This window comes from Acanthochromis polyacanthus, chromosome 17 (assembly GCF_021347895.1).
Source record: "Acanthochromis polyacanthus isolate Apoly-LR-REF ecotype Palm Island chromosome 17, KAUST_Apoly_ChrSc, whole genome shotgun sequence".
NCBI classification, from domain to species: Eukaryota; Metazoa; Chordata; class Actinopteri; family Pomacentridae; genus Acanthochromis; species Acanthochromis polyacanthus.
In genome coordinates this window covers 31,219,439-31,240,582 of record NC_067129.1, presented here as the reverse complement: position 1 = coordinate 31,240,582, position 21,144 = coordinate 31,219,439, and the positions used below count along the sequence as shown (strand labels likewise).

At 36.0% G+C, this 21,144-nt stretch overlaps 1 protein-coding gene across 1 annotated transcript in view; it reads left to right on the top strand.

The window, feature by feature from the left end:
* The first annotated feature begins 1,625 nt into the window (after nucleotides 1-1,625).
* The window catches only part of wwc1 (WW and C2 domain containing 1), an 89,066-nt gene continuing 69,547 nt past the window's right edge, over nucleotides 1,626-21,144 (top strand). The window contains exon 1 of the mRNA XM_051937402.1: nucleotides 1,626-2,537. Within this exon, the coding sequence (XP_051793362.1) occupies nucleotides 2,419-2,537 (119 nt within the window). The 5' untranslated portion in view covers nucleotides 1,626-2,418. The remainder of the gene's footprint in view (nucleotides 2,538-21,144) is intronic.

Below are 21,144 nucleotides of genomic sequence, written 5' to 3'. Positions count from 1 at the left end.
TGCTGCAAGGTGAAAGTGCTAACCACTATATCACTGAGCAGCCGTTTGCGTTGTATGTTTTACATGTTTTACATGTTTTAAATATTTTGGATTCCTTCTGTATCATGGTTTGACTTCTTGTTTGTAATTTATTTTATAGATATTTTATTTCTAAAATGTTATTTTATCTTGCACATGACTGGATTTTTTCTTTGTCATTTATTGCTTACATGTTTAATTTAATTCTTTATTCATTTTTTAGGTTTTATCTTCGACACATTCTACATTTTAGATTTGTATTTTTAAAAAAAAAACAAAACATGTTTTACATATTTTGGATTCCTTCTGTCACATGATTTGATTTCTTGTTTGTTTACAAGCTTTTTTTTGTTCTGCATTCCATCTTTTACATGTTTTAGATAGTTTTTGGATTGCAGATGATTATATTTTTGTTTGTATTTTATCTTTCATATGGTTTGAATTAAAAACAAATTCTCTTGAATGTTTTGCTCCCTTTCTCTGTGAAGCACTTTGGATGACTTCTGCATGCGATAAAATGTTATAAAAATAAACTTGCTTGCTTTTAAACTTGCTTAAAATCTCCCTTTTTTTAAAAATACAAAATGAATATTTTAAAAAGTCACACATATAGAAAAGAAGTGCAGTCAAATTTTAGCCGTTTAACTTTGTAGATGCTGATATAATCTAATCCATCTCTGTGATGTTCTGTATTTAACCCTCCTGTTGCCTTCATTTATGGGCACCAAGAAATATTGTTTCCTTGTCTGAAAGAAATCCAAAAATTTAGGAAAAAATTTCCCAAATTCCTGGAAATTTGGAGAACCTCCATCCATCCATTCTCTACACTCCGCTTTATCCTCACTAGGGTCGCGGGGGTGCTGGAGTCTATCCCAGCTGACTCAGTGAAGGCAGAGGACACCCTGGACAGGTCGCCAGTCTGTCACAGGGCTACATATACAGACACACAATCACACTCACATTCACACCTACGGACAATTTAGAGTAACCAATTAACCTCAGCATGTTTTTGGACTGTGGGAGGAAGCCGGAGTGCCCGGAGAAAACCCACGCATGCACAGGGAGAACATGTAAACTCCATGCAGAAAGATCCCAGGCCCAGGCCGGGATTTGAACCGGGGATCTTCTTGCTGCAAGGTGAAAGTGCTAACCACTATACCACCCATTTGCAGAACCTTCAGGAATAAAATTCTTTAAAAGTTTCGCTTTAAAGTTTTATATACAAAAATTTTAAATATTTTCAAAAAATTAGTAAAAATCTTCTCAAAAATATCCTAAAATATCTAAAGTAATTGCAAATATATCAGCAAAATTCGCTGGATTTTGGTTGATTTTTTTGTGAATGTTCTTAAAGAAACTTTCCTTTTTCCGCCAAGAAATGTTTAAAAAAAATTCCCCAAAAATGTTGAAAATATGGACCTCAGAAGTTTCACTGTGAAAATATATTTTTCCTCCGCACATTTTCAAACTGCAAAATGGCTCAATCTGACCTGTAGGACAACACAAGGGTAAAGTGAGGTGGAACTCTTATTTTGCTGACCGGACGTGCCAGCGAATCTCTTATTGTGAAACAGGAAGCAGCGCGGTGTGCACTCCGCAAACTTGACGGCGGTTTGACCGAATCACCGGGACCGACAGACAGTTTACCGCCGCCGCCGCTGCTGCTTACCCCTCCCTCCCCACCTCCGTCCGGTGTCTAACGGAGAATTTACCGACGCGACGGAGAAGTTTGCGGCGGATTTAACGGGTTTCCACGGCCACTCGGCTCTCGGTGCTCGGGGCGTCCGCTCGGAGTGTTCGTCCCCCGGCGGCGGGCGGCTAGCATCGGTTACGGCCGCTAAACATGGTGGCCTGCTGGCTGGGAGACGAGACGAGCCCCGTCCGGAGCGAATTGTTTGCGGCGCTCGGAGCGTCCTTGTGAACTACGGCGGCTGCGGACATTTTTGTTTTTTAAATTATTCCACATCGTATTTTTTTTTTTTTTTTTTTGCGGACGCGAGGTTGCTGTCTCCCTCTCCAGCCGCCGTTGGTGCTCCGTGGAGCGGCGATAATTGAAAAGTTGTCCCCAGGCCCCCGCAAAGTTTCTGGGAAAGTTGCACCGACATGCTGGAGGACGGAGCTCCGGCTCTGGAGGCTTCTGGCTCCCTGTGAGATGTTTCAGTGCACAAGTGCGACCTGCTGGAGCTTCTTCTGAACACCCAGGTTTGGTTCATTATCAGTCCGTGGATTATTATGGATTATTGTTTTTATTATGGCCTAATCCAACCAGAGCCTGAGCGGGAGTTGTGGGATTAACTGCTGATTTCATTGATGGTGATGATGAAGACAGAGAGAAGCGATGGTTTCCCTTCGTTGTGATTTTGAGTAGAGAGGAGTTAATTACATGGAGACTCGCCTGACATGCCAAGGAAGGAGTTGCCACTACCTGACGGTTGGGAGGAAGCCAGAGACTTCGATGGCAAAGTTTACTACATCGACCACATCAACCAGTGCACGAGCTGGATCGACCCCAGAGACAGGTGAGACAGGTGCAGGTGACCTTTGACCCCACCCGATGACGTCAGGCTGTAGTAAAACCCACAGTGTGCTTGTTGGTGTGACCAGCTGTTTACAGCACTTTGTTGTGGAGGTTCATTATACTCGGGTGTGGATGCGTAGTTGTGTTTTATTATCATGGCTGGACTCGTGCACAGTTGGTTTTATCTGCATATTCTGTTCTGGAATAAATGGAAGCCAGTAAGTGCGTGGAAAACCTGACCTCATGATGAAATAACTGGACGCCAGTAACTGTAAAGTTCAGTCCCATGGTTAAATAAGTGTTTACCAATCGTTGCTTGTAGGTTTAAACACCACAGTGCAATGAATGGAAGTCAATAGCTGTGTAAAGACTCAAAACTTTACAGTAAAGTAAATAGCGACCAGTAGCTGGTCTCCATTAGTGTTGAACTCCAAAACATAATGAGTGGAAGTCAACAGCTGTCTGATAACACAAACAGCATCGTAATATGAAGCCAGTAACTGTCATGTTCAATCTCACAGTAAAATAAATGGTTGCTAGTGGTTTCTGGTTGACTGGTAGTCAATAGCTGTCTGATAACACAAATGTTATGGTAAGAGGAATAGAATCCAGAAATGGACAAGAATATCAAACCGCGTAGTGAAATAACTGGACGCCAGCAGCTCTAGAGCTCAGTCTCACAGTGAAATAAGTCTTTACCAAGGGTTGCTTGTAGGCTTAAACACCACACTGCAATGAATAGAAGTCAATATATATAAAAAATTCAAACTTCACGGTAAAATTATGAGTGTTGAACCTGAAATTAGTATTAAACTCTAAAATGTAATGAATGGAGTAGGGCTAGACCCGAATATCCAAATATTCAGTTGTTGTGTTGGTATCCAGTAGGGGTGCAACGGTACACAAAAATCACGGTTCGGTATGGAAGTCACGGTTCAGTTCAGTTCTCAGTTAAGGGGAAAAATGGAGAAAAAAACCTGCTGATATAAGAGCTGGTATGACTTTCTGGCTGAAGTGTGGACGACAAGGAACTTCATAACGGGGCTCTATCACCTAAAATAGGAAATATATTTTAATGTAATTGCTTTTTAAAAAAAACAACACCATTTAGTTAGGCTCTTGTTTACCAGCATAAATATATTAGTAGGCTAATAAAATACAGAATATAGTCATTTATCTATAGCAGTGAGCACAGCAATAATGTAAAGTTACTGTAAGCTGACCTCCATCATAAGTTTAAAACCTCAGTGTTTAACAACGGAGTATGGCCGTAGATGTGCTGCTATGAAAACACCATGGACTTGGTTACTGCTCTAGCCCGTTCTGAATTGCTCAGCAGGGATGGATGAAATGATGTTGGGAGCATCGTTTGTACAGTTTGCTGTTTTTTCCTAGCAGTGGGGATAGTTACGCTTGGCTGCTGCTTTTTCGAATGTGTGTCTAAGTTTGACGTGTTGCTGGATGCATAGTTGAGGACTGGTTCACAGTGTCGGCATACGGCTTTCGTCTTGTCCACTTGTTTTTCTACTTTTTCATACTTCACTGGGAAACCGAAGTGATCCCAAACGGGTGATTTAATGACGCCAGAGTGTCTTCCAGCTCTCGCTTCTTTTCGTTGTTGTTAGCATTAGCCATGCAGTGCCGGCAGGAGAATAACGGTTCGTCACATCCTGTGGTTCACTGGAAACTCCTACTTGTTTTTAGTTCCGCAATACTGCACGACTGTGAGCCAGAGAAGGTCCATCGCAACTGTGGAGCCTACGAAGTTTTAGGTTTTGCAATTAAAACAATTCTGTACATTCTTAACAGTCCTAAAATTTTTGTACCGCAGTACACCTCTGTACCGAACCGAACGGGCCTGTATCGAACTTTTCAGTACAAATACATGTACCGTTACATTCCTAGGATCTAGATATTAATTTTGAGATGTGAATACTCAGAATACACCCCCCAGAGAGGCTGAATATTCAGATACTCGTAATTAATTGGGCCTGAATATCCAGAGGCCAGAAATTGCTATTCGGACCAGCCCTAGAATGGAACCCGAACTTGATATTAAAACAAATGGAAGCCAGAAACTGTTTAGAAAATTTAACCACATTGTTAAGTAGTTGCAAGCCAATAACTGTAGAGTTCAGTTTCACAGTGAAGTAAGTGTTTATCAATGGTTGCTTGTAGGTTTAAACACCATAATGGAACAACTGCTGTCTGAAAACTTGACGTACATAGTAAAATGAATGGAAGCCATAAAGTACCTGGAATATCTAACCATATAGTCAAATGATTGGAAGCCAGTAACTGTAGAGTTTAATCTGACAGTAAAATAAATGGTTTCTAATGGATGCCTGCTGCGTTGAACATCATAATAACAAGGATGAAAGTAAATAGCCAACTGATAGTACAGACATTATAGTAAAATGAATGGAATCCAGTAACTGTAGAGTTCAGTCTGACAGTAAAATAAGTGTTTGTCAATGGTTGCCCTGTCGTGTTTGACACCGTAATATCTTGAATGGAAGTCGAGGCTGCCAGAGAACCCAATCTTAATTTAATTAGTTGGAAGCCAGAAACTGTAGAGTTTAATCTCACAGTAATATAAGTGGTGGCAGATGGCTGGCCACAGTGTTGAACAAAATGATAACATGAATGGAAGTCAATAGGTGTCTAAAAACCCAGACTTCCTCGTAAAAATAAATAGGGGCTAATAGCTGTCAGCAAAATTTAACCTTGTATCGAAATAAGTGGTTCCCAGTGGCTGCCTGTAGTGTTCAACACCATGATGGAATCAATGGAAGTCAACAGCTGTCTGACAACCAGAACTTGATAGTTAAGTCAATGGAAGCCAGAAACTGCATAGAAAATTTAACCTCATACTAAAATAATGGGACACTTTTAGTTACACAGTTCAGTCTCACAGTAAAATCAATGGCGGCCAGTGACAATGAGCGCCATAATGAAATGAACTGAAGCAAGTAACTACTGACAGCAGTCTAAAAGGTTGAACCTCATTTAGGGCTGGGCGATATGGCCAAAAAATAAAATCTCTATTTTTTTTTTCGTCATCTTGGACGATTACGATTTTAATCGATTTTTGTTGTTTCTTTGCGGTTTGTTTGCTATGGCTAGTGCGAGCCATGCCGCTCTCCCGTAGCTGCCAGCACTCTTCCCATTTTTTTAGGAGTCCTTTTGCAAACCTTGCACATGACTGTAGTTTGCTCTGTGTCAGTCTTGTCAAAGCCGAACCACTTCCATATAATCGATGTAACATGAGGCCCTTTTCTCGACACCAACTCTTCGCCTGCTGTTCTGTCCGCCATGACGGGGGTGTGAGTGTTTTGGCGGAAGGAGATGAGAGGCGGAAGCAAACGCCAGTGCACAAGTCGTGAAAGGCAGAAGAAGAATCTGTATTATATATTTAAGCTCGCCTCGATTTTACGATATGGCAAATTTTCAAATCGTCAGGTTTTAAAAAGGCGAATTAATCGAATTAATTCAATTTATCACCCAACCCTAACCTCACGGTGAAATGGTTGGGAACTTAGCCTGTAACTATTCAGAAAATTTAACCCCATAGTAAAATGAATGGAAGTCAATGGCTGTCTGGATGGTTCTCTACAATAGCTATGAAAATGCATGGAAAATTGAAATTCATGGTGAAATAACGAGAGGACAATGACTACACAGGTGGCTAGTGGCTGTTTACAATAAAATAAATGGAAACTAGTAGCTGCCTGTACACTTGAACCTTAAATATGATTATTTTATCCACAGCCATACAGCAAAGTGAAGCTAATGGAAGCCAGCTGCTACACTAAAAGTCCAGCCTCATATAAAATTAATGGAAACCAATAGATGTCTTTAAGGTTGACCCTCATGGTGGGGAAGTAATTGGTAGTAAATAGTCACTTAATTCAACCTCACAGTAAAATAAGTGGTGGTCACTTTTGAACACTGTTATGAAATGAGTAGAAGCTTGCAGTTGCCTGAAAATCAGAATCTCGTAGTAAAATAAATGGAAATTAATAGCTACCGGGCAGGGGATCTTTAAATAACATTAATGGAAATCAATGACTGTGGATGGAGGAACATTGCAGTGAAAACAATAATTTTGTAGATTTTTCTCATTTTTTTGTCTGCTTTTAGTAAATTTTGAGGTCAGAGTCCATTTAGTAGCCTGAATGGGGCTTTAAATCACATCAGATAGTTTTGATTTTGCTGTTTGGCTGCTTCGACTTTAAAATAAAACAAACAAAAAACATCCTGTGTGAGGAGCTTAGGCTGACAAAATCCCCGTCATCCTTTAATTAAGGTAATTGGTTGGGCGCTCGATTGCAGATTTTGTGACAAAAATCAGCTTGTTAGTTAATAGGCACAGTGTAGAAGGCAAAAGGCTTTATTTAGGTTGTTATTGTCACAAAAAAAGCAGTCGTATTTCACAGTTTGGATGCAAATAGAAGCTGAAAATCAGAGTAATTTTCTGGCCCCAGCACACATCCCGCTCATTTACATTCCTGTAATAAGAAATCAGCTCTGGAGGTGTGAGGTACCTTTATTTTTTGCGTGGCTCTTACAGAAATCCATCAGCGTAATAGGCTTAAAGAGCCGAGCATGACACAGAACAACACAGCGTGGAGGGGAGGGCTCGTTTTTCATCTTTGCCACTTACTTAAGACCTCTCGGACTTTGACACCAAATCCCTTTAATGGCTTATGTGTGGAATTCTTAAGTTGTTTTTTTGCTGCTCTGTGTGCCGGTTTATTGTGCGAGAACACGGATTTCTTTTCTTTGCTGCATTCGCCTGACAGTGCTCGCTGCACTTCACATGTTTTATGCATGTTGGAAACAAAACTAACCTAAATCTGAGCTCAGCTGTGCTTCAAACACAAGAAAATCAAATATAAAGTCCAATAGTGGGAGCTGAAGTGTAAGAAATCTACATTTTTGGCTGTATTTATTTGAATAATGTTTGTATTTATTTTAAAGATTTTTCCCTTTTTTGTTAAATTACGGATAGTAACAAGTAAAATCCCTGTATCTATTAACATGTTAACCCTAAAAATACAGGTTAAAACTCTAAACATTTCAAGTTTATTTTACAGGTTTTCTCCCATTTTATTATGCTTTTGAGAAAATTTAGTAAAATCACTGGAAAAAAAGCATGTTAATAATAATAATAATAATAATAATACGTTTTATTTGTAATAGACTTTTCATTTAGGCAGAATCGCAAAGTGCTACATTGGAGATATAAAACGGATAAAAACAAAACAATCAGATAAAATAACAAAATAAAATAATATGTGTTTATTTAATATGTATTTTAAATAAATCTTAAAGCTTTCATTTACATATTTTCTCCAGTTTTATTAAATTCTAGAGAAAATCCAGTATAATGTCAGAAAAAGAAGATCAATTTTTTTCACATTAACTGAAAATAAAATCCCCTCTGGCTAAAACTGTAAACAATGTTCACAATAAAAATCTTTATTTTTAAATTTCAAAGTTTATTATAGAAGATTTTCTCCTATTTTATTAAATTATAGAGAAAATGTAATAAAATCACTGGAAAAATATGAATTTACATTATAATGGCAAACAAAAAATGGGCTAGAACTGGTAATAATGTCAGATAAATCTGTATTTAGAAATTTTCAAGGGTTTTATTTTACATGTTTTCTCCAGTTTAATTAAATTATGTAAAAGAATCTAGTAAAATCATAGAAGAAATATTAATTTATGCATTAATTGAAAAAATACTGATTAAAACTGTAAATAATGTCCACATCAAAATCTGTCTTCAATTTTTCAAAAGCTTTTATTTTTCCATATTTTGTCCAGTTTAATTTTAAAAAAATAGACAACAAATCCAGAAACAATCACAGATTTATTTTTTTTTTAAATTACATTAAACTGGAAAGAAAAAAAATAGAGTAAAAATTACATTTACATGGTGGGCAGTTTGTTTGTCTTTAAAAACAACACCTATTGTCCAAAAAATATTAATAATGTGCATTATACTACAGACTGAACTTTTCCAAATCTAAATATAAATTTACAACGTGGACGTCATCTGCATTTTTTCTCTTTATTAAACAGTCAGAATATAAATTAATGCACTTTTTTCTGTAATGTTACTGAATATTCTTTGTAATTTAAGTTTTCAGTTAAAAACTGCATTTGCTAATTTACTAATTTCATCTTCTAGTCACCAAATACAAAACAATACTCACTTAATTTCAGAGTTCATTAGCATGTCTGGCTCCATTTATTCAATTTACACAAAAGTACAGCCTCTTTTGATGCCTAAAATGTTTGATTTATGTTTCTATAACAGAAAAGCAGCAAATTGACGTCCTCTGTCTGAAAAACTAATGTTAGCGTCGCCGTAAATACTCAGAAATCCTCCGTCTGTCCTCCCAGACTGCATCAGCGTCAGCAGGCCTCTGGTGGAAACCTGCAGCAGCTCTGTTGTTGTTTTTTTATCGCTGTAAATGCAGCTCCAGTGCAGCGGCGCATGATGTTTATTTAAAAGCTCCACGGCTGTAAATGTTTGACGCCGTCGGCTGCAGGGAGGATCCAGTCATTGAGTGGACAATAAAAGTCATCTCAGAACTATAGCTGGCCTTTATTTGACGGATTTACGATTTAATGCCAATAAAAATTCAAATTAGAAGCTTCCAGGTGAAGTTACTGTGTAAACAAACAAGTGTTGTTTACAATGTAAGCATTATTAGCGTGGATCAGTGAAGGATTTTCTGCAGGATTTCTGTGTGACCGATTGTGTTTTATTATTTTTTGATGTTTTGTTGATCTTTGGTTGGAGGCCTGCAGTTATTTTGGCTGATGGTGAGATAAACACTGTAAAGAAAAACACAAAAATATCTGTAAAAAAATGAGAAAAACCTGGCATGGAGAGTGCCAGAAAAAATATGATTAAAAAAACAGTGGAATAATAGAACATTCAAAACTACTAACAGTGAAAATAAAAGCAGATATGTGAGTTAATGATATTTTTAGCTGATTTAAACAGAAAAATGTCTTCATTTTACAGTCAAATGTAAAAGACCGAATCATCATTATGTTTGTTGTGGAAATTATTTATTATTGTGTCCTATTTTTTTACAGTCATGAACATTAATATATATTCTGTGATTTTATTAATTTAATTTAATAATTATTTAGATATTTAATTACTTTTTAATATCTGTAATTTTTAAAAAATGGAAAAAGAAATATGAAAATATTTCTCTTTTTATGTGCATGATTTCAGTTTTAATTTAAATTGATATAAATATTTGTGTTTTCTTTATTATAAATATTTTTCATTATTTTATTTTTAAATTTTGTTTAGGGTTAGTGTGCAACTTAATAGTTTTATTTATTAGATTTTTTTAAAAATTATTTTATTTTGTTTAGGGTTAGCATGCACATTAACAGTTTTATTTATTTTATTAGTTTATTTATTTTGTTCAAGGTTATCATGCTAATTAATAGTTTTATTTATTTAAATTTTGAAAATTATTTTATTTATTTTGTTTCGGGTTACCATGCAACCTAATAAAATTATTTAATTTAATTTTAAAACTGCTGTTATTTCATTTGTTTTGTTTAGGGTTACAGAGTAACATGCAAAAAAATAGTTTTATTCAGTTTCATTTTTAAAATTATTTAATGTTGTTTATTTTATTTAGGATTAACATGCAAATTAATAGTTTTATTTATTTATTATTTAATTGAATTTGTTCTGTTTATGGTTAATGTGCAAATTAATAGTTTTGTTCATTGAAAAAATTCATTATTTAATGTTATTTATTTTGTTTAGGGTTAACATGCAAATTAATAGTTTTATTTTATTTTTATTATTTAATGTATTTTATTTAGGGTTAACATGCAAATTAATAGTTTTATTTATTAAAATGTTTTTATTATTTTATTTTGTTTGGGGTTAACATGCAAATGAATACTTTTCTTAAATGATTTTGCTCGTTAATGTCTGTAATTTTAAAACAAAACAAGAAAAATTAGTAAAATAACGAGATAAATTCCAGGTGAAACTGTTGAAAAGTTCATTCTTCACGGTGTAGTTTCAGTCTAAGAGGCTGCAGGTGGAATGAAGAATTTCTTCTTGTAGTGAAACTCACTTCAAACTCTTAAAGGCTCAGAGACGAAAAAAAACCTTCGCAAACAGAGTCCTGAAAAAACAAAACAAAAGCCACAACACACTCTGACATTCCTGAAACACGCGACGCAGCAAACGCTCGCCAAGCGAAGGCCTGGTTCTCTGAAAGCCTTTCAGCGGCTGCCAAGGTGCAGGAGGTCGAAGTGCAGCGTGAGGCCCTGAGAGTCGGAGGGTTTTAATACGTAACCGAGCCGCTGCACCACCGCTTGGACGGCGGCTTCCGTGGAAAAATAACAGGAATACAAAACTACAGCCTCCTCTTCCTGCTCTTTTTACAGATCTTCTTTTTAACTGTAAAGTTTTGAATATTTTGGTGTTATTTTATGCATTTTTTCAGTTTTGTTAAATTACAGATAATATCTAGTAAAATAACAGAAATAAATATTCCTTTACAAAATTTTTTTTTTTTCACATAACAGTAAATATCTGAAAAAATGCATTTTTTTTGCCGATTTATGTGCAATAAAAGTAGTTTAATTTCAAAATCAAAGGTTGTAAAATAATTGCCATTTATAAAAATACGCATTTCATGATTTGGGCGTTATTTACACTGTTATACCTGTTTTTAAAAAAAAAGTAAAATAATGTTGTTGTTTTTTCCCAGTGATTTTGCTATTTATTATCTGTAATTTAGCAAAAAGGAAGAATGTGTAAAATCACAGAAATTATTTAAAATGTTTAATTCCTTAACATGCTTTTTTCCCTTTTCTAATAGCAACAACAAAAAACTTTAAAATACAATTTTTTCACTGATTTACACACAGTGAATGTAGTTTAATTTTGCAGTCAAAGGTTGTAAAAGAATAAATTGCCTTTTTGTAAAGATATGTATTTTATTATTTGGGTGTTATTTACACTGTTACTTCGGGGTTTTTGTTTTGGGTTAACATGTAAAACAATGTTTTTTTCCCCCCATTATTTTACTGCTTATTATCTATAATTCACCAAAAAGGAAGAATGTGTAAAATCATAGAATTTTTTTTTTACATTTTTTAGTCCTTATGTATTTAAGTCTTCTAAAATAATGAGATTTTTGTGTTAAAAAATAATGTTATCTCGCTTTAACTGTAGTTATTTTAATAGCAGAACTAAATGTGTGATTGCTTCAGTAATTAGCTAATCAGCTTAAGCGTTTTACTCGTCAACAAATACTAATTTTTTGTAGCTTGGACTCCGATGTGACGATTTGCAGCTTTTTCTGTTTCATGTCAACATAAAGTCATATTTCTTTGTTTTCTTTACATTTCTTTTTTCTGTGGCCAGATTTTTACAGTTTTTTTTTTTTTGCTTAATTACTTTCTACAGTGTACTTTAGTGTCGTTTTTTAACTTTCATTTTATATTACAATAAATAAATTGGTGAATAAATAAAAAAAATGTTAAATTCTTCGTCTCAGGTACATACAGTAGTCTAACTCTTCTATTGTTTTTGTTTTTAAGTTGATGTTTTCTTTAGCAGTTATTCTATGGAATTAACAGTGTAGTTGCAATATGATATTTTAACTTTTCTGGCAGCAAGTGTGCCATGTTTTTAGTGTTTTGTTTTTTTTTAGTTTTTTTTTTTTACAGTGTAGTTACCATCATATGTGTGTTTTTATCTTTTTTGACCTCTAAATTTTTTTACTAAATAACTACAGCGATAAATGTTGTTTTTGAGAGGAATATCGTACGATAACTGTTCTTTCATGTTTTTTATTTTAAATAAACCCTTTCTGTTCTTTTTAAAATTAACCCTCATTTTATGTTTTTTGTGCTTTTTTTAAAGTATCCTTTATTTTATATTTTTTAAAATGAACCCTTATTAAATTTTTTAAATGTACCCTTATTTTATTTTTGTGCATTTTTAAAGGAACCTTTATTTTATTTTTTTAAATTAACCGTTATTTAATTTGTAAAAAATTACCCTTATTTTATTTTTTGTACATTTTTAAAGTAACTTTTATTTAGTATTTTTTTTAAATTAACCCTGATTTAATTTTTTAAAAATTCAATCTTATTTTATTTTTTGTACATTTTTAAAGTAACCTTTATTTTATATATATTTTTAAATTAACCCTTATTTTATTTTTTAAATTTACCCTTATTTTTTGTGCAATTTTTAAAAAAATAACCTTTATTTAATGTTTTTTGTACATTTTAAAAAATTAGCCATTATTTTATGTTTTTTTAATTAACTCTAATGTGTTTTTTTAATCCTTTTTTGGAAAAATTAACCCGTATAATTGTTATTTCCTTTTAATTAACCTAGATTTTATGTTTTTTTTTAATTATGTCATATTTTATGTAATTTCTTAAATTTACCTCTGTTTTATGTTTTTTTTAATTAACCCTTATTTTATGGGTTTTTGTGTTTTTTAAATTATCCTTTACTTTATTTTTTATGAATTAACCATTATTTTATGTATTTATTTTCATTAAAAAAACGAATTCATCTATATTTCATGAGTTTTTTTTTGGCAGTAAGTACCAAAGCAAAAAATAATGTTTTAAGCTCAATTCATCCCTTTGAGGAGCTTAAGGTTCTGTCAGCACACTTCAATACTTAATCTGCCGTTTAATAGGTAGAATTCCTTTTTTTCTTTTAAGATAAAGTCTGTAAATCTCAAACATGGTGCTTTTTTTGGGTCAAATTCGATCAATACCACTTCAACAGTTCAGGGATGAGAATTTTCCGCGGATCCACGGAATTCCGCGGATTTTATCATTGCCAGGGTCATTCTTGTGAATCGTCTAAATTCGAGGAGAAAATTCTTTTGGGGGGTGAGGTATGCTTATGGTCGGCGAGTCGTAATATCGAACGGCTGCTAATATCCACCGCGCTGAATGCTAGCTGCCACTCAGTGAGAGCAGTCATGTACAGTACTGTAATCGGATCACCATGAAGTGTAGAGTCCAGGGATGGGAATTTTCCGCGGATCCGCGGATTTCCGCCGATTTAATTTCAAGTTTGAACACTTTATTGTCGCTGATACTCCCGCGAGATGGTAACGACGTTAACGATAGCTTGTTAACGACGATTGTAAACGGCCCAGCGATTGGAAGTCGCTGTGCCGTCAACAACTTTCGGCTGAAATCAGAACTTGCCGATCCCATCCCTGACAGTTTTTCCCCTTTGTTTCAATTTGTTGATTATTTTCTCAGTCAATTGTTGATGAATCTGATGAGCTCTGATCGGCTTTTTGATACCTACAGTTCTTTACTGTGATGTTCTGAAGCCACAACGTTCCTTAATAAGACGCAGAAAAAGCTCAGATTGTTGAATTATTTTCCAAACTCCCAGGAGATTTGTATGGAGGTATTTCAGGTGCAAAATGTTTGAGCACCTGTAACATCAAATTTGTAGTTGTGTACATTGAATTTGTATGTGTACATTGAATTTGTATGTGTATCAGCAAATCTGATTTCCCACACTCTGAGTTGTGTACTTGTAAAATAATTTTTTGTATGTGTCGATTTTTTTTCTTCCCACAAATACAACACAAAAATACACATTCACAAATCATAATTACAGGTGCACAAATCACATTTACAGGTGTACAAATCGTATTTACAGGTGTACAAATCGTATTTACAGGTGCACAAATCACATTTACAGGTGTACAAATCGTATTTACAGGTGCACAAATCACATTTACAGGTGCACAAATCACATTTACAGGTGTACAAATCGTAATTACAGGTGCACAAATCACATTTACAGGTGCTCAAATCATATTTACAGGTGCACAAATCATATTTACAGGTGTACAAATCATATTTACAGGTGCTCAAATCATATTTACAGGTGCACAAATCATATTTACAGGTGCACAAATCATATTTACAGGTGTACAAATGCTTCTCTACAAGTCACATATTTCAACACTGACACACTCACATTTTGCACCTATTGTTGCAGCACACTAAGTGCAAAACATACTTGTGCACCTGTATTGTACGAAGTGAAGTTGAGGTGAGAATTTGAATATGTGCAAATCTGAATGTGAACTTGTGCAATAAGTATGTGAAATAATTTACCACCAAAATACACAAATTGCTACTTACAACCACTCGAATCCTCCCCACGAGTCACACATTCTCTGTTTTCTACAGGTGCAAATCCGAAATCTACAGGTGCAAATCAGAAATCGTACTTCCGGTCCCGCTGAGATATTTGGTACAAAACTACAAAACGATCCGATCTGTGTATAAATTCTATGCTCTGAGATTGACAGACTTTTCGGCCAGTCAGGGAGACGCTTTGCCCGCCCAGCCAATCAGAGGTTTTTATTCCATCCGAGGTCGCTTTACTGACTTCCGGGTGTGGAATTTCACGATGGAGAGAGTGTAGGCCAGGGGGTCGGCAAGTAGATGTTTGTAAACAATCGAACAGCGGGCTAATCTGCGGGCGGGTGCGCTCCGATTCCGCGAGCGGCGGGGGGGGGGGCTGGCGATACCGCGAGCAGCGGAGCTTCGACAGCTGATCGCCGCTGCTTGGGACACACGTCTCTGATCACAGATGTATTAAAAATGACTCCCGAGACACACACGTTTTGCACACACTGTTGCTCAGTGAAATCTGGCTGGTACAACTGTGTCCGACCAGTAGTGCAAACGCGGAAATGCCCGGCAGCAGCCGACAACGCGAGTTTCGTGTTGTGGTGACGGACTGGCTTGGCTCCATGCCAAATCAAATTTTCAAAATCATCTGGTGGGTCAGATATTATTCCTGACGGGCCAGTTTTGGCCCGCGGGCCGCCAGTCGCCATCCACTGGTGTAGGCTTTGATTTCAATATACTAAGAGGAATGGATAAGTTATTTGAGTCATTGGGAAATGCGCATTATAGAGATTAGAGCAGACCAGCCGTCCAAAACAAGAACTCCCTACACTCTCTCCATCGTGAAATTCCACACCCGGAAGTCGGTAAAACGACCTCAGACGGAATAAAAACCTCTGATTGGCTGGGCGGGCAAAGCGTCTCCCTGACTGGCCGAAAAGTCTGTCAATCTCAGAGCATAGAATTTATACACAGATTGGATCGTTTTGCACCAAATATCTCAGCGGGACCGGAAGTACGATTTCTGATTTGCACCTGTAGATTTCGGATTTGCACCTGTAGAAAACAGAGAATGTGTGACTCGTGGGGAGGATTCGAGTGGTTGTAAGTAGCAATTTGTGTATTTTGGTGGTAAATTATTTCACATACTTATTGCACAAGTTCACATTCAGATTTGCACATATTCAAATTCTCACCTCAACTTCACTTCTTACAATACAGGTGCACAAGTATGTTTTGCACTTAGTGTCCTGCAACAATAGGTGCAAAATGTGAGTGTGTCAGTGTTGAAATATGTGACTTGTAGAGAAGGATTTGTACACCTGTAAATATGATTTGAGCACCTGTAAATATGATTTGAGCACCTGTAAATGTGATTTGTGCACCTGTAATTACGATTTGTAAATGTGTATTTTTGTGTTGTATTTGTGGGAAGAAAAAAAATCGACACATACAAAAAATTATTTTACAAGTACACAACTCATAGAGTGTGGGAAATCAGATTTGCTGATACACATACAAATTCAATATACACAACTACAAATTTGATGTTACAGGTGCTCAAACATTTTGCACCTGAAATACCTCCATAGATTTGGCACAACAACGTGTTCGACCAGATATTTTCCACCGATCTGTGTGGGGAAAAAAAAAAAAACACAAACGGTAAATATGAAGCCAGAAATGAAGCTGCACTGGACGTGTTTTAATTCCTCTGCTGTTTGCTTTAGACGAGGAGAAAAGAAAAATAAAAAGCTGCTTCTTTCTCTGAGAGGAGGCAGAATCATAAAGAAAATTCAAGGACGAGATGTTTTGAATCGGTCATGTGACGAGCCTCCCGTCGTAGTTCAGGTTTCAGGAATGAAGAAAGACGAGTGAAGTTGTTGTGGTGTGTTTCTGAAGCTGCATTCAGAGGAAGAGCCTCATATTTGAATATCTGATGTTGCTGCAGCTCTGGAGCCGATTTCATGGCAAATGTTTTACACATTTTAACGGCCGACTGACGAGTGTTTGTTCTATTATGCCCTTTCATTATTGCAGCTGTTTCAAAGAATATATTAAAATCTAAAGACACGCTTATTTGTCGTAAGATTTGCTGAGTAAAATCACTTTTATTCAGGGTTTTTGTGCAAATAGGACGTTTCGGCACAAAAAACAATAATTCCCAGCGCCAAAATGTAAAGAACTGAGAATTAAAATGGAAATTAGACTTTTTTAAAGAAACAAACAAAAAAACAAACAGTTTAGTTAATAAGGTCAGATGCTTGAGTATAATGGACATTTTTGATTGTTACATAATGAGAAGTAACAGAAAATGTGTAGATTTCTGTTAAATAAGAAAACACAGAATCATTGCTTTTACTTTATATAGACTGATCATGTTTATAGGCTGTTTCTAAACTACGAAAATACCTATTATGTCTACAAAAATGCATTCTTGTGGTGTAAAAACAGATGGATCTGTGATATGAACTGACCCAGGGTAGTAATGATGATGAATGATGCCTGAAAAGAGCTTTTTTAAAAGTAATTTTTACCTAAAAACATGCTATTTTGTGGAATTTTGAGTGAAAAATGTGACTTTTTTTGATGGGTTTTTTGTTCATACAGGAAATTTTGACACAAAGAAAATCCCCAGCCTCAAAAATAAAAATAATTTAGAATAAAAATGGAAGTTACACTTTATTAACCAGGAAAATAGCTAATCTATCAACAAAAATGCATTCTTTGGTCTAAAAATAAGTGGATCTGTGATAAGAACTGACCCAGGATAATAAAGATGATGAATAATGCCTGGAAAGAGCACGCTTTTAGTAACTTAAACCTAAAAAATGCTTATGTGTGGTAATTTTGACTGAATAATGGGACTTTTATGGGGGATTTTGTGCTTACATGAAATTTTGACACTAAAAGAAAATCACCAGCCCCAAAGTGGAAAAAAAAGATTAAAAGTGACAAGTAGCAGTTTTCTTAATTGGGATGTCATTTACTCAAGTATAAGGAAGAGTTTTGTTTATTAAATAATCAGAAATAACATAAAATGTGTAGATTTCTCCAAGGCTCTTTGTGTTTTTTCTGCTGTGTTTTCGTTCCTCTGCACAAAACTATAAAAAAACAAACCACTGAGCATACTGAGGTTTCTGCAGGAGGAAAAGGACACAAAAATGAACCAAAACAAGGAAATAAAGAGCAAATTCTCTGGAAAAAAAAAGTGCCAACGACGCTGTTAGAAATTCCTCTGAGTGGAATATCCTCCATCCGCCGCTGTGCGTGTCGTCAGGTGAAAGGAATGTTATCTGGCAGATAACGAGGCAGGTCGTGGTGTTTCTAATGCCATAAATTCTCCCTTCATTCGTCTCTCTGTCCGTCTGCTGTAGAGGATGTGTGTGTGGGGGTGTGTTAGCGGTTGTTTTACAGTCGGACCTTGAGCGACGAGCTCTGAACCGCGGCCCGAAGCCTCATAACTCCACCGGAGGAATTTATGCGCTCTGAATGAAGGTTTCTGCGCCGCTGACTCACCGTTCAGCTATGCAGCTCGCCTCCCCGAGTGTTTGCACTCCGCCGAGCGCTTTGTCATTCTGCATCAGAGCGCCGAGGCCTGGCGTGGCTGTTTACCTCCACTTGGACTGGTGTCAGGTTTTACAGGCTGATGTGACGCCGATCTCCATGTGTTTGGAGCCAAAACGTCACAAGAATTCAGCATTTTCCTGCAGGAGACGCTCAAAGTCTCCACCGAAACCCTGTATTTAGGTCATTGATTGGTCGTTTCAGCAGATTTATTTACATAAAGGATATAAGGACCTATAATTGCCTCATAAATGTGGCGCATTTGCAGTAGAAATAGCTGAATTTATGCAGAATTAAGGAAATAAGTTTCTCCACTGTTTCATATTTTGTTCAAGGTTGACGTCTGTTGTTTTGGATGAAAGCAGCTTTTAACTTTGTCCATAGAATTTACAACCTACAGACCTCTATTATTCTAGTGATGTTAGACAGAGTGTTCCCAAGAAGTATTAGTAGCCTGCACTAGAAATAAAGTAGCCTGCACCACTTTTGCGTAATGGCGGCACGCAAAGCGTGATGAAGCGCACCGAAGGCGTGCAAAATCTAGGGGGGTTTGGGGGCATGACCCCCCCAAGAAAATTTAGATTTTTTTAGTGCTATTTGGTGGCCTCTGGTGCATTTTATTTGTGTAATTTAACATTTTTCTAGCACTTGGTTTTGTCATGTGATTTGTGTATTTAAGTACATTTCATCAAAATGTGAGTTTTAAGTCCACAATTTTCATGCAAACTGCACTTTCACCAGTAGTATGTGTGTCTGGTCTCTTAGTAAACCTCTGTAGTATGCTGTCTGGCTTGTAACATAACTGCATGTTTATTTGTTTTGGGCAATTTTCAAGTAATTTAGGACCATGTAAAGTTATTTTAGACTAGTTTCAAGTCAAAATAACCAAAAAACCGTGCCATACTGGCCACGCATGAACTTGTACTGATGTTAGAGCCTCAGATGTTGGTGAAATTTCGACCAAATATAGTATTTTTCATAGGAAATATAGATCCATACATTAGAGATAGACCGATATGGGTTTTTCAGGACCGATACCGATTATTAGTAGTTAGAGGAGGCCGATAACCGATATTTGGAGCCGATATTCATTTGCAGTAAAAGTGTAAAAATTGGCGTAAAAAAATTGAATAATGCAAACACTGAACTTCATTGAAATGCCTAAAGCATGTTTATAGAATCACACAAATAGAAAATAATAGCTCCAGAAGTGCCTGAATTTCCTAGACTCAGAAACATCTCTTATAAAGTTGAATAAAAGGTTAAATAAATAGCTCTCTGAAATTTTTCCACAGAAAATACAGTAAAATTTAAATATAACTACAATGACTTGTCTTTGTTTTAAGTTCAAACGCAACAAAAATACAGGGAGTTCTCAGGCTCAGCAGCACCTCTTGTAAAGTTAAATAAAAACTTAAATAATAGCTCCCTGAATTATTTTCACAGTAAATAAAGTAAAATTTCAATACAACTGAAATGACTTATCTTTTTTTAAAAACTTCAAACAAAAACAAAAGTGCAGGAGTTCTCAGGTTCAGCATTATCTCTAGTAAATGCAAATAAAAACTTAAATAATAGCTCCCTGAATTTTTTCACAATAAAGTAAAAGTTCAATATAACTGAAATAATTTAACTTTGTTTTAACTTCAAACAAAAAGTGCAGGAGTTCTCAGGCTCAGCAGTATCTCTAGTAAATGTAAATAAAAACTTGCTTCCAGAGATTTTATAAAGTAATATCATTTCAGAATTTTACTCTCTCATCTTCCCGTTCATTTTCAGATCATAGGACCAGAAAGCTCATAGCAACGTTAGTAGTCGTGAGTTGTAGAGTTTTTCACGTGACTTTAACTACATACTATTCTCCACATTACATACCGTGATTTCAGGACTATTGAACGCACCTGAACATGAGGATCCGAATATTCGGATCTCAAAATAAATACGTGCAGTAGCTCTGTTTACTTCTTTGACCGACAGATCGATTGCCTTTAACTTAAAAGCTAAATCATATGCATTCCTTCGTGTGTTTTCCATGATGAGGGTGTGTGCATGAAGCGCAAAATGACTGATCTGAAGAATTTAGTGTGAGTGTGTTTGATTTAATTCGAACAGTTTCATTGGTCCACTGTGACCGGTTCGGTAATTTCATTCTGACGAGGATAAACGTATTGACGGCATGAAGCTGGCCCGTAGAAATCTATACATTAGCCACATCGTTGTATAAGCTGTAGGGTTCGAAGCGTGAGAGAAAGTAACGGCTTACTGTCCGGAAAGTACGGTGTATTTTCCCCACTGCTAATACATAGTCTGCAGAGCGTTTAAAGCCAGATCGACGAACTAATTTTGTGGTGAAAGCTAAGCAGCCTCCACCTTAGCGCTCCCTAAAACAAGTGAACTGAGTTTTTTATACACTCTCTCTTAATCACACACACATGCTTTTCTATCATGGACTGTTTCCATCTCGATATTATCAGCAGTCTTCAGCTGCAGTCAATTCCAGCCATTTTCAGTACAAAAAATCGCTAATATTCTATTTGTAAATAAAAATATGACGAGAAATACAGGGAATTTTGGATGCGCATCGCGAGGTGCATTTAAACACCTATTCGTGGATTATATACCATCTTCAAGACATGTTTCGGACAAAATATGTTACTGGCTTGTTTTGTCTGGATGTCCAAGGTTGGATTATGGCTGTTTTTTGTGGAATATTTTCATCTGTGTGTAATAATGAACCCGGAAATGTGAGTCGCGCTGTGTACGTTGAAGCCGTGTATAGAGAACGGATGGATGGATATTCGTTGTTTGTTGGACAAATGTGTTTA